Raw genomic sequence first — 14402 nt, forward strand, 5'->3', positions numbered from 1 at the left:
GGTAAGATATTTGTATTTTCAGGATTTGGAAATCAAAAAAAGAAAGATATTTCAGAAACTATAAACTTAATTTGTAATTGATGTTTAAGAGTAAAGTTGCAGTATACTAGCTGTGAGTTCAACGGTATATCTTAAATGAATGATCCGAATAGAAGACTCACCAGTATACAAGAATTGTGTCTAGTTCATTCAGTACTACTCACTAGTCGTTATCCATATATAGCTGTAATTTTTTATTTCACATGGTTAAAGTAGAAACTATTCTTTCAATTATTCAGCTGAATAGAGAGACCCACTATATTTTGTCTTTCAAACTTTAATGAGTCATTTAAATGCAAGATATTTTGTTTAAAAGGACAATCACTGGATAGCAATGGAGATTTTTATTCTTCTAATAATGCAAAATGCATTAGTTCCGACTCGAAGAAAATAATGAATTTGATCTTTTTTTAGCAAAATTACCCATGAATTTGAAGTTATAATAAATTTATTATTTTAGAAAATTTTAAAATAAAATACAAGTAGATACTTGTATTAGTGAGTGTATTGTTGATATTAAAAGTGTGAGGAGGGATCATTCCTCGTACTTTTATTATCACATTATCACGTTGGACATTATTTTTTTGGAAAAAAAAAACAAAATATAACGGATTTGAAGTTAATATTTTGAGAATATGTTCCTCTTATCATATTCTACATGCGTACCAAAAATGAGCTCATTCTGAAATATAAAACCTCACAATCTACCGGTCTTAATTTCGACGGCCAAAAATCCACAGATTTTCAATGGCTCATTTTCAAAGTAGTAAATGACGGTATTATACGTCTCAGAATACGCTCATTTTCGTTTGGAAAGTAGAGCTATGTGATACTAAACATATCCCCAAAGTATTAGTTTCAAATCCGTTACGGTTTGGTTTTAATGCGAAAAAATGACGTCCAACACTTAGTTAGCAATTCGGTATTCGGTAAACGTAAGGGACGGCGTACGTACGAGTATTATTCGGATTTATAAAATTTAAATTTGGTCAATAATTCGGTCAACGGTTCGTGATTTGGTGATAATTTGGAACCGCATAGATAGGTGTATAATTCGTTTTATGTATACTAGTTCGGCACGGAAAATTCGCATCACATATATTATAATTTAGTATATATTTCAAGCTTTATAGATATAAATATGTGTATATATAAGATATCCACAGCATAAGACAACAAAAATTGCTTGGTAAAGTGGTTCCTCAGTTGGTTGAGGAGCGGAAGGTCTCCGTGTTCATACCCTTCGAGTAACATTTTTGTGAAACAAAACCCTTAGTCAGGGACCTAACTAGGCCCAAGTCCAGTCAAATCCCGATCCATAAAAGTGTAAGGGGAAGGATCCCTCCTCTTGTTTAAAAGGACAATCAATGGGAGATATTTAATTGGGGGCTCAAAAACTAATATGGGGCCGGCCTCACACGAGAGAACAAAAAAAAGGTCACCCAAATAATTTGAATAACCCCTTATATAGATATTTTATATAATGGCTAATGTACCTTTCTTTCATTGGGGATAATTTTATTTAATTAGTGTTCATCTAATTTAATTAGGATTTAATTTTTCTTTTTGTTTCTGATTTTTTATTTTTTCTTATTACATAAAAAGTCGTCACGGTATTGAATTACGACCATGACGACTTTTCACCATGCCAACAAATTATTATAAAAACTAGTCACTCTTTAAATTCATACAGTGACGATTTTAGAGAGTCATCGTTTTCTACAAATCAAACAGTGACGACTTTTTATGGTCAAATTTTTATAAAAAATAAATAAATAATCGTCCTAGATAAAATTAGGGCATGATGACACAAGCATAGTCGTCAAGGTCGATATATTTGTACCATGACGACTTGACAGAGTCTTTTGGTCTATAAATAAGAACCATGACAGCTTTTCCATGATCAACTTTAATTTTAAAATTGAAGAGTCGTTATGATTAAAATATAAAATTCAGAAGACTAAAATAACATTTATAAAAGAAACCTATTATACGGCTCAAATCAGTGGGTTTTGAGGGCTCACAAGATGACAAAATCGGGTTATGAAATATTAATAAACAAAACTCCATATCCAACTATTTTTTGTAATGGCTAAAATACCCTCCATGAATTATAAAATTATTTATTATCTTCTCCTTCTCTTTTCATTCATAAATCATGAGGAACATGATGGTCATAATTTCATCATGATGAAGATGATGATCATATACAACAAAAAATAAATTCATTATTTTCTCCTTCTCTTTTCATTCATAAACTATGACGAAGATGATGATCATAATTTCATAATAACTATGGACCAGTATGCCAACCTACGACAGGGAAAATTTATCGACCAAACCGTAAGTGGAGATTACGGTATGGAAGTATGATTACAGTTTAGAATTTAAGAACTCCAAAGCGTAAAAGACTTACGGTAGGGAAATCACATCGTAAGCTGCGTATACGGTGTGTTTTTTCCCACGGTAGATTTTCTCAGGGGAACTTACAGCTTGAAAAGCAAACTGCATGTAACCACTGTCCAACTTACGGTTTGGAAATAGCATCCTACGGTAGGGAAAAAGAAACAAAAAAATCAAATAAGGATTCACCTACAGTTTGAAAACCAAACCATATGAAAACTTATTTCAACTTACGGTTTGGAAATAGACTCTGCGGATGGGAATCTAGGTTTTCAATTTCGCTTAAGGATTAACTTACGGTTTGAAAACCAAACTGTATGCAGAAGCAGTTAAATATACGGTTTGGCTGTTTGCATTTTTCAATCCGTACACAGTTCTGAAACTGTTTTTTTTTTTTGAAAACCTAAATCGGTCAAATCTAACTATTCATGCAACAAAAACAATGAAATAAGATGGGTTTTTAATTTTTACCTTATTGAAGTCATTTCAGGTGGATTAAGTGGTGTTTCAACTCCTTGATTGTTCATTTCTTCATCTTGATTAGATCGATCATTTGGTATTGCATATGATGGATTAAAGAGGCGATGAAGGTGATGGGAAGAAGAAGATGAAAAAGTTAAAGGATAGGAATGAAACAGATTTCTTTAATGAATTTGGTTTAGATTTAAATATTTAAGGGTATTTTAGTATGTCTCTTATGAATTAGGTCTCCCTATCTTCATTATAGGATATTTGAATCCATATGAGCCCTTAAAACTATTTCCTTGGAGCCCCTATAATAGGTTTATAGAAGTCTATTCTGTTTCAAAATTGACAAGAGTCGTTATGGTTAAACTTTCTGAATGAATTAAATTTATACCATGGTCACTGAAAAAAAATATTAAAAATTAAAAATTATATTTTTTTTAAAAAGTTATTAAAAAAAGTTATTAAAAATATAATTTTTCAAAAAAATACTTAATTAAATAAGAAAATTAAATATATAAATAGGATGACACGTGTCACAGTCCTAGGAGTTAGGGTAATATAGTCTTTTGACTAGATTTAGTCACCCCTTATGCACTTCCCATAGGTGGAGATGACAGTCTAGGGCCCAAATTAGTTTCCGAGGCCCCCGATTAAACGAGGTTTTTTTCCTTCTAAAAGTGCAAATTTCATTAGTTCAACCTGAGGCCAAAACTCGTTTATACAACAATTTTTTTAAGAAAATAAAATTTATTATTTTTGAAAATGTTAGAATAAAATTTAAGTAGATATAAGGATGTTGATAAGATCTCCATCATTTTATAAAATAAAATTTCCTCTTGATATTGACAGTTCATCATATGAATTATGGTTGAAAAACTAAATAAAAGTAAGTTGTTTTTATTTTTGTAGTGTGTCAATGATTCAAACAATGATCCTGGTTTCTATAAGACAGTTACTTCCTCTCATTCTTATCCAGAAAACGTCAGGGCTACGATGTGGTCGGGCCACATCATTTAAGTATGTATCTCTCCTCTTCATTTATTCACACGTAATAAGAAGTTAGTTTTAACTAAAAAAGTATTCTACTTCCTCTCCCCTAAAAATATAAAAACTACTCTTTCTCTGAAAACTAGCTTCCTCTAAATCCTCTAAAAAGTAAAAAAAAAAAAAGATTTTTAAGACGTGGCAAAAAAAAGAAGAGGGGTTGCACTCATAGCTGCTCCGTCCAGAGAAGCCTGAGAAGTTTAACGGGGTTGTTGAAAAAAAAAAAAAAAAAAAAAAGACTTGCTGATTTCAAACAGTGGCAATCGAAGATGCTCTTCTACTTGACAATGTTGGGCTTGGCTGTGACCTCCAACTGCAAAGGATGGTGATGCTCTCCAAGTCTCGGCAACACAAGCCTGGTTGCACTCGGATTTTCTTTGCAAGAATTATTTCTTGAATACGCTAGCGGATTTCCTATACGGTGTTCATCATTCTATGAATACTCTGGGAGTATGGGAATCGTTAAACAGGAAATATAGACCGAACCGGGGGTAGTGAAGAATTTTGTAGTTGCTCGATTCTTGGACTTCAATATGATTGATTCTTGGACTTCGATATGATTGAAGTCTGTCATGGCGCAAGTTCAAGAGTTTCAGATTATACTTCATGAACTGAAAGCCGAGATGATGACTTTGAGTGAATCAAGTAGCAGTAGCCTTAATTAAGAAACTACCCCTCTTGTGGAAGGAGTTTAAGAAGTATCTCAAATATAAAACTAAATAAATTAACTTCGAGAGTTTGATATTCAGGCTCCAAGTGGAAGATGAAAAGAAAAATGAGAATTGGTGACGATGTTAAAGTTCATATGGTGGAAGATGGAAAAATATATAATGGAGCTAACAAAGACAAAGGCAAGAGAAGAAAAAGAAGTCTGATGGTGAATGTTATGCCTGTGGCAAAAAAGGCCACTATGCAAAAGATTGTCATCAGCTGGTTCTGTGTCGCATGGCACATTCTACAAGTCGCTTGGCTATCAACCAACCAAAAACAGTAGAAGAAAATAAAAATAAAATACAAATCGCTACATGGTGAAGAATTGAGTTTCCATCATAATCAGAATGCAGCCCTCACAAGTCACAACAACCAGTAATCAGTGATTGTTGAGAAAGATGCAGGTGTGTTGTTGTCCTTAACGATTGCCTTGCAATATTCTGCCTGCCATACATGTCATTTGTTACGGAAGTGTCATTTTAAAATGTTGCCCTCTGATGAGGCCGCTGGAAATATAAGGAATACGTTTGGAAGCTAGGCACGCAAAGTCATACTTGATGTGGCCAGACACACTACAAAATAAATAGCTTTTAGGGACAGGCTGTTTTTTCAAAACCGTCCATAAAGAGGGTTATTTGGGACGCTCATGGAGTACTCGTCCCTATTAGTGATCAAATTTTTAAATTAAGGCAATAATATGACCGTCCCTAAAAGAAATGACGACCAATAGTATTAGTGACGGTGGAACAGGGGACGGTCAGAAAAACGTCACTAATATCTTTTTGGGACGGATTTGGGCCTCTTGGAACGCTTTTTAGCCGTCCCAAAAAGCCTTTTGTTTTGTAGTGACACTAACGGGAACGTCTGACAATATCTTGCAACATTTGACAATATCTTGACATTCACTGTTACATCGCATGGTCAGCTATTGTGGTTGCAAGAACTGGCCTGCTAGCATTGATCTTTTTATCGTACTACATTTTGATATTTTTGTACAATTTCGAAATTTAAGCACATTTGACACCTTATAATCAAGAAATTACAACCTAGTCGTTATCAACACCACCATGGCACCATTATAATCATCAGCTGCAAATTGATAAAATAAGTTTTTCTCCGTACACATACATCATTATGACCAAGTTGTTTCTATTTCAAAAAGAAAAAATATTCTGCAGCAAAACGTGTATCACGGAAAGCATTGTACGAGTTCTTACATGAAAATAAACTTAGAAAGAGCTACCCTAGCTCAAACCAGATTCGATCTACCTAACACCGTCAAATGTAAAGGTTTCGTAAATAAAACTCTTTGAAGGGGGCAAAAATTGGCTTCATGCCATACTTGAGGGAAAATCTTCAACTAAATAGGTCTTCAAGTCAGCAACTCCCTCAATGGCCTTCAACAATGAAGCATCTCCAGCCGTTTGATCATCCTTGTTGTCTTGTGGGAGTTTGTTCTCCTTTTCTTCAGATTCAAAAAACTCTCCCTCACCCTTCTTGATCTTCTTTAGTTACCATCAAACTTACCAGAATTAACTTGTTAGAAATAGTCTCACATCACCCAGATCCTCCATAATGTAAAGCTTATAAGTCTTAGGCAACCCTACCCTTGCAAACCGATTTTCGAGTGTAGTTAGGCCCATGGGTTTCTAAGAATATCAACCTTGGACAAAGTAATCCCAAATTCCAATAACATATGCTTGGTCGACACGCCTTGGAGGAACACCATTTATACCTTGCGTTTGTTAACCAATGGCATCATCTGCTGGGTAAAACTTTTGTTCTTTTAGAGCTGCTGCAGCAGGTTCATGCTTTGGAAAACTGGATTTACTTACAGCCACAAGGTTGATATTCGAAGCGGCTGCACCGTTGCAGAACCACATCCAGCAGCAAAACCCCTGCTTGACCTATATGGCTGGCTGTGACCGTAAGAAAAAACATTAGTGTTTGGCATTAGCAGGGCTCTTGATATAAACGAGAAACCTTGGGATCATGGAGAGATGAAGAAGCTTAAAGGATTTTGGTAGAAACTGCTATACTATGCTTTCGTAAACCCTATTATTATTTATACACATGATATATATATAGAACCCTAACAGTATCTCCAACGGATCCTCCGCGTCGATGTGCAATGAAGATTAATTTTCTGATTTCGTAAAGTCAGATTTTCCATAAGTTGAGTTTTAATTTCAAAAAAAAATCTCTGTGAATATCAGAAAATGCGGTGGTGTACAATTGTCGGGCCTTCATTGGAGGAGCAGTAAAAATTCGTTATTTGATTGTTGAACCTCTGGAAACTAGATGTATCCAAATCTGGGATGCATTACCTTCACATTAATATAGGAGATCATTCTCCCGTTGGAGATACTCTAAAATTACGGAAGAACAATATTTTTCTTTCTTTTTTTTTTGGCTCACGGATCAACTGGATCCGTCAAATCGAAAATTAGCCCCAATAGGATAGAACCAAATCCATACCCGTTATATTAAACCCCGCAGTTCGTTGTAAACAGAATAAACTAGCCAGGCCGTCTAGCCCGGAATTTGCAGCCATTAGCCCCCCTAGAAGTAGAACAAGGCAAGTTCAGTGCGAAAATTCGGGAAACTTTGTATTTTTTGTTAGCCTTGCAGCTATAGGTGTAAAACGTGCCGGCCCGGCACAGTCCGGCCCACGAAGTCACGTGCTGCGTGCTGTGATGGGCTGTGCCAGAGATTCAGACGTGTTATGCTGTATTGTGCCAGAAAAATAAACGTGTTGTGCCGTGCTGTGCTGTGCTAGCACACTTATTTTATGTTCTCCAAAACAAAACTAATCATAAAAACCCAAGGTGACCAAACTTGTGGTACAAAAACCCCACTCAAATGTTGGGATCCATTAAAACTCCATCGTAAACAAAATTGATAAAAAAAACTCCAAATTTTTAAAAATTGATACAAAAACTCCAAATTTAAATGTTGGTTTCATCAAATTTTATTTTGGTTTCATCATAAAATTTGATGAAACCAACATTTAAATTTGGGGTTTTTGTATTAATTTTGTTTTGATGGGGTTTTTGTGTTACTTTTGTTTTGATGGGTTTTTTGTGGAAGGATGGTGACACCTCTGGGGTTATAACTCGCGGACCGTCTCCAAAATAAATATTTTTGAGACATTTTAGTTAGTACATGTATTATTATTAAAATAAATTAGCATAACGAAAATAAAATGTCATAAATTGGCTAAAACAATAATTTTTTGTGAAATATGCATTAAATGTGATGTATTGTGTAGTATTTTACGCATGACGTGGCGTGCTTTCTTCGCGTGTTGTGTTGTGCTGTGTCGTGTGCTGTGCTGTGCAGGTGTGCCTATTTGTCTGGCACACAACACATTAAACAAACGTGATGTGCCCGTGCTGGGCCGGTCACGTGCTGTGTCATGTTGTGTTCGAATTTTAAGAAACTCACCAGAAAAAAGAATATACTCCCACCGTGATACCCTTTCCTTTTCCCATCCTGACTTCAAAAACTCCAAGCCTATATAAAAAGCTCGCCTCCGCTTTCAGAACCATACCCAACCAGTATCTCTGAAATTTTTCTTCCAAACCCCTTCTTCAACAAAACTCAAGTATTATTATCCCTTACAATCTCAGCAATGGCAGTTATCTCTGAAATCGAAGAAGACGAAAAGAGCATTAATCCTCAAGAGATCGTGCAAGAGAAGAAACCTTCATCTTCAACTTCTTCTTCTGACGATGATAAGCCTGCTAAGAAAGAAGAATCTAACAAGAGAGTTCCAAATAAAGGTAATGGCACGGATATGGAAAACTATTCTTGGACTCAAACCCTACAAGAGGTTACTATCAGTATTCCTGTGCCCGAAAGAACTAAATCAAAATCTGTTAGCTGTGAGATCAAAAAGAACCATCTCAAGGTTGGATTGAAGGGACAGCCTTGTGGAGAAGATGATGTTTGATCAGCGTCAGAAGCAGATGGGTCTACCAACAAGCCAGGAGACGGAGCAGCAAGAGATGATGAAGAAATTAATGGCTCAGCATCCAGATGTGGATTTCTCCAGAATGAAAACTGCTTAGAGAGGGTGCACAGTAGTTGTATGCATGTGTATCTTCTAGTTTTAGCAAACTAAGATGGATTAGTTCGTGGCGGCATTATTTTTTCTTGTGTTTTTTTTCTCTTTTGATGAATTTCGTGTGGACTGATTAAACTGAGCAATATATATGCAGTCTAGAGATTTACTGTTTCACTAGAATAGGGTTCTTTTATCATCCTACAATAAATATTCCATGCTAATTGAATTTTTTCTTTTCTTGTTTTAATTGAAAATTTTAGCATTATGCTTGTTTCAACCTGCCCGTTTACATCACCATGCATTCAGTTCTTGACAAGGAAGTCAAATTTAATCACCACCAAACAGAATAACAAATTTTGAGGATGAGAAGGGATAAAAGAACAGCTTGATGTTACGCCCAAAAATTCCTTTAGTTCACATTGGGCTTGCAATCCGTTGGTAGGACACAAAACTACAGCTGTTTTCTTTAAGTTCTCATGGAGCTAATCTGAAAACTTTCACCTTATATTAGAAAATAATTGAGGTTACACGAAGACAACGTAAACTGTCCTGAGCCAGCAAAATCATGATTTCTGATATAAAAGTATGAGACCCATGTTTCAAATTCTGTGGTAGAGAATTCAGAACAAGTAATTCTTTGGAAATTTTCACGATTGCATTCAACAGGGAATTCATCAATAAAATACAACTAGGACTAGAGAATTCAGAACCCCAACATTGAATCTGATCAAAACTAAAGTTGAACATGTAACATTTACTCAGGTCCAAGCTAAGAAAAAAAATGAAAAACCAGCCACGGAAACAACTAAACACAAGCCAAGGACTCGATATATTGATGAAATTCAGCATAAAAACTATCAAATTCTTGTTGTGCTGATAGATCATAAATTTTCTTGAAGCTCATATCCTTTAGATCATAAGAGAGAACACTACTCTCTTTTGTTAGTAGCACAACCTCTGTTGACTCCTTCTCGTCTTCCTTCTCGATAATGAATAAGATATAATGATAGCGAGGCAGAAACGTAGAACTACAAGGAGACCCGGCATATGGATTTAACCTCACATCAACCTGACCTTTCGCTATCCAACTATAGTCAGCAGAATCCATCTCGAATATGCAGAAACGATTGCAGCCGAAAGGATCAACATCCCAATCTCTCTCAATAAGATAGAAATGACCCCCATACTCGGCAATGTTGAAAGACTTTACAACATCACCATTTGCTGAAGCAGAACTTAGCAGTGGCACTACCCCAACTAATTCTCGATCAACATCAAAGTAAGCAATCAACCCTTTTAGGTTGCACCAGTAGAATGAACCCTTCCAGAACATACCAGCACCCTGAGCCAGTCCCCATAGTATACATTCATCTCGGGGATTACACGAATCAAATTCAGACAACGTCAAAGAAGAGGTTTCAGAATCGTAGATTTCAGTTTTATAGTTAATACAATCTGGATCACTGTTCTTCCACCAGAAAAATACAACTTTGTAATACGGGGATCTCAATGGATCAAACGCTAAACAAACATTCCAAAGATGTGGGAAACCACTGCTTTTCATTTGAGAATGAGGTAAAACTCTGTACTGCTTTGTGAAAGGATTGAAGATGTAATAAGTACGATCAGCATCGTGGCGTACACAATTACTACATAAGAGTAACCCATTGCAAGATTGCACAATCTTATACCTACTCTGAGTAATCTCCCAATTTTAAAGGCTAGGGTTTCAAAAGGTACATAACTATTGGTATTCCCATCTAAAATTATGTAATCATATATGGGTTTTCTATCAAAGTCCGAATTAGAATCATTCCCATAGAACAATCCTGGGATTGATAACCTAGGGTTTTGAATCAAATGTTTGTGAACAAATTTTGGGTCATTGATCAATGATAACCACTGTTTCGATACAGATTTAAATACGAGTAGAGATTTTGATGGTAAGCGGGTAAGAATCACTGTTAAAATATCAACATTGCTACCTATAAATGATGCTGATGAATTAGAATCAATCTTACCTTTTTTACTTCTTCGTTTTCCTCCTCCTCTTCTTAGCTTTGCTGAAGAAGACATTTTTTCTTCATAGAATTCAAGCTCAGTTCGATTGATAATCAAATTTATGTATCTGAAAACCCTAAGCAAGGGAAACGAAGGAATTTGGGAAAAAGAAATTTCATGACTGAAGCTCAAATGCCCAATTGATAAACTTAGACACCTCGACTAAACCGTGCCTCTTGGTTGGAAACATTTAGTGAGCAAACCGCCAAGTCCAAATTTGCCCTTGACAGGATTTGGGCACGGTGCTTGGTGCACACTTGCCATGCCATGGTCCAGACACCAAACTCCAATTCTTTTTTTCTTTTCTTTTTCTTTTTTTTTTGTTTGGACTGTCCATTATTGGAGCCTCGGATGAATGAAATTTTATCACCATATTTTGCAAGAAAGTGGAACCTTTTGAAATTATTACCAATATGCTTGTACACACGTAATTTAAGAAACCTATTATAGAGGTTCCAAGAAAAGAGTTTTGAGGTCTTAAGGATTCAAATATCTTACAATGAAGATAAGGGGACCTAATTCATACTCTTCTGTTTTGCGGATGTGGATGTTAGGTTAGTTAGAGTTTTGTAGAGGTATACATGATAGTACACTAGTATGCTCTGTGATGAATGAATGGCCTTTCATGTGGATATCGATGCTACAATTTGTTAGGTATCTATAGAGTTGTACATATTTGTATACTAGTATGCTATGTATCGATTATTTTGAAGTTATTTTTGATTTTAAGATTGTCGAAATCATGTTTCGGGTGTACGACATGTTTACGATGTACATAGTTGTACACATGTTAATTGTTAATGTGTACATAGGTTGATTATTAATGTGCACATAGTTGTACACGTACTGATTGTTAACGTGTGTATATATATATATACACATGTTGACTATTAATGTACACATAGTGATTTCGTGTGTGTGGATTTTTGTAGTTGTGGAGGAAGGTTAGAGATCTCAAGGGAGAGATTGTTCCAATGGACCTGTTGTATATAATGGAAAGGTTTTTTTTGAAGGTGCTCTATCTTTTCATCATTCAATGAAATAATTATTATAAGTATCAAAGTTATATATGGTTCTTTTTATTTCGTTGATATTGTATTTTTTGTGTTGTGGAAGTTGTATTGAACTCTCATATGTTTCAATTTGGTTTGCAACATGTGACTGTTTTGTTAGGAAGGGAAACTTTGGTTCATATTTGCTGGTATGAATTTGCTTTAGCTCATTATTTCACAATTTTGCTTCATATATCTGATAGTTTGCAACTATAAGCATGTAGTTGTGTTTATGTTGGTAATAATGGTGTTTAAGGTACACGATTCAAGTTGTATGTGTGTACAAACTGGTGCACCTTGTCTTGTTTCACAAATATATTGCCTGCTATATGGGTATAAATGTTGGATTTTTTGGATATGTACATAGTAGTACACCATTGTCATGTCTCATGGAGTATTACCTGTTTTATAAGTATGATTATTGGATTTTCTAGGTTTTTACAGTTGTACACCAGTGTTCCGTCTCATTGCTATATGACATGTTTTATGAGCATGTACGATGAATTTTCTAGGTTTTTTTAGATCTGTACATAGTTGTACACTTCTAGATTCTTAATGTGTACATGATTATACACATATTAATTTTGACTAGGTTGATACTGGTATTGTATATAGGAGGCTAGGTTGGGATCCACGTCAAGGTGAGAACTACTTGGATGCTATGCTGAGAGGAGAGATTTTGACTGCTCTCTCTATTTCTGAACATGATCTTCCGCTAAAAGATGCAGTTTGATGTTTCCATGCATTTTCAGACGGTAGATACACACTTCTCCTCCTTCCTGATGGTAGGCATTTAAAGATGAGAAAATAAGAGAATAAATGGATGCCTACAGTGATACCGCAAGTGCACGGTGTTGTTGCAGTGAGTGCACGAGTACGGGTCGAATCCACAGGGACTTGGGGTGTTATGAAGTTTTCCTAGCTAATTCTATATGCAAGGCAGTGACAAAAGATAATGATTTTTGTGTTGTGCTGAAACACAACTGAGCTGTTTTGGTGTAACTGAACTAGTGACAGAAAGTGTAACTAAACAACAGAGAGCAAATGTTACTAAGGTATTGAATCCACCAATAACCTATGCTAAGGAAATCTCAATTTCAATATCACTCTTGTCCCTGGTGTAGATATCAGTGAGCTTCTAGGCTTGCTGACTATCTAGATGGCAGTGAAGGTTCAAGCCTGCTGCTCATCAAAGGGTTGTTTCAGGAGGATGGTTTAGTATCACTAAGATAATTATCTAATCCTAGTATTAGCTGTCCTCTCACAAAACAAACTAATCGCAGATCAATCACTTAGATGAGTAAGCAATCCTGAAGGATAATTTATCCTAAACAGTTCTAGCACAACAAGAACAATATCTATGATTTCAACTAACTAGCAGTGGCATTGGTTTCATCTCAACCTTAGCACCAGTGATTTAGAACATAATGAAATAGCACAAGAAAGTTAACTACACATGACAGAACATACTTGAAACTTAAACATTAACAAAACATTGAACACTAACACAACAGACATTAACAGTGGATAAGAAGAAGATATGCATTGGATTGAAAAATCAAATTAACCCAATTAGGGGGTATCTCGGATGACCCAAGAACCAGTTTTGCATTCTCTACAGCTTCCCTTTTATAGTTTTTACAAAACCCTAAATTTCTACAAACCCTAATTTGAAAATCCCCAAATCAGCAGGATTAGGGTTTCGATAAATAAAATTAACTCACCCTCTGATGCAAATAGACTCGACCCATGCTTGTACTTCTCCTCCTCTGCTAATCCTCTACTCGAATTTCTCCCAAATTTTGTCTTCTCTTCACTGTGGTGAAACCCTGGTTATGTTTGTCTTCTTGGTAGCATCAAAAATCAATGCTAAGAACAAGACAGACACGACTAGGGAAGAGGTAGATGATGGTGGTGGTGTCCTTGTGGTCGTGGTGGAGATGGATACGGCGGAGCAGACATGGCAGTGTCTGCCATGGTCGGGGGAAGAGGAGAAATTTGGGGGAAGTGTATTTAGGGAAGAAGAGAGTGGGTGTTTGTTTTGGGTCGATGGGTTTGATGCTTAGGTGTTGAGCGGGCGCATCCATTTTGATGATTTGCGAAGCTCAGCGGTAGGATGATGAGATGATGAAATGAATCGGACGGCAAGATAGAAGAAGGCTCTGAGCGACCGTTGGATTAAGTGATACAACGAAGCTGACGGCTCCAGATGGAGTTAGGTGCTGTAGTGTTAGACAGGAGTTTCAGACTTTGATGTACGGCGATGCTGCGACCGTAGGATGCTGAGATGATCCAATCTGACGGCTAGAAAGGGAAACGGGTATGGATATAGGAAATGGATTTGGGTGAGGGTTTTGGGCCTTGGGTATGCCAAGACCATATCTTCTTTAAGAACAATTCTTCCTCTTCAAGCCCACTTCTCGTTGATCCGGCTCTTGCAAACATCATTCTTCCCTTCCTCCTAGCGAGAGTCTTTGCCGTTCCTTTGCTCTTTTCGCTCCGTGAGTTAACCAGGCTTTATTTAGTACCTAAAAATGCAAAATTAATTAAGAAAA

General features: G+C 36.1%; 1 protein-coding gene and 1 pseudogene across 1 annotated transcript; one reads left to right on the forward strand and one right to left on the reverse strand.

The window, feature by feature from the left end:
• Positions 1-8299: 8299 nt before the first annotated feature.
• Positions 8300-8738, forward strand: LOC113332343 (annotated as a pseudogene).
• Positions 8739-9276: 538 nt separating this feature from the next.
• LOC113332525 lies at positions 9277-10941 on the reverse strand. The gene is made up of 2 exons (XM_026579064.1): positions 10756-10941; positions 9277-10322 (listed from the first exon to the last, which is right to left on the reverse strand). Exon 2 carries the CDS (start codon positions 10296-10298, stop codon positions 9540-9542), a length of 759 nt encoding a protein of 252 aa, XP_026434849.1. The 5' UTR covers positions 10299-10322; positions 10756-10941; the 3' UTR covers positions 9277-9539.
• Between the last annotated feature and the right edge of the window lie 3461 nt (positions 10942-14402).

This window comes from Papaver somniferum, unplaced genomic scaffold, assembly GCF_003573695.1.
Source record: "Papaver somniferum cultivar HN1 unplaced genomic scaffold, ASM357369v1 unplaced-scaffold_131, whole genome shotgun sequence".
Classification (NCBI taxonomy): domain Eukaryota; kingdom Viridiplantae; phylum Streptophyta; class Magnoliopsida; order Ranunculales; family Papaveraceae; genus Papaver; species Papaver somniferum.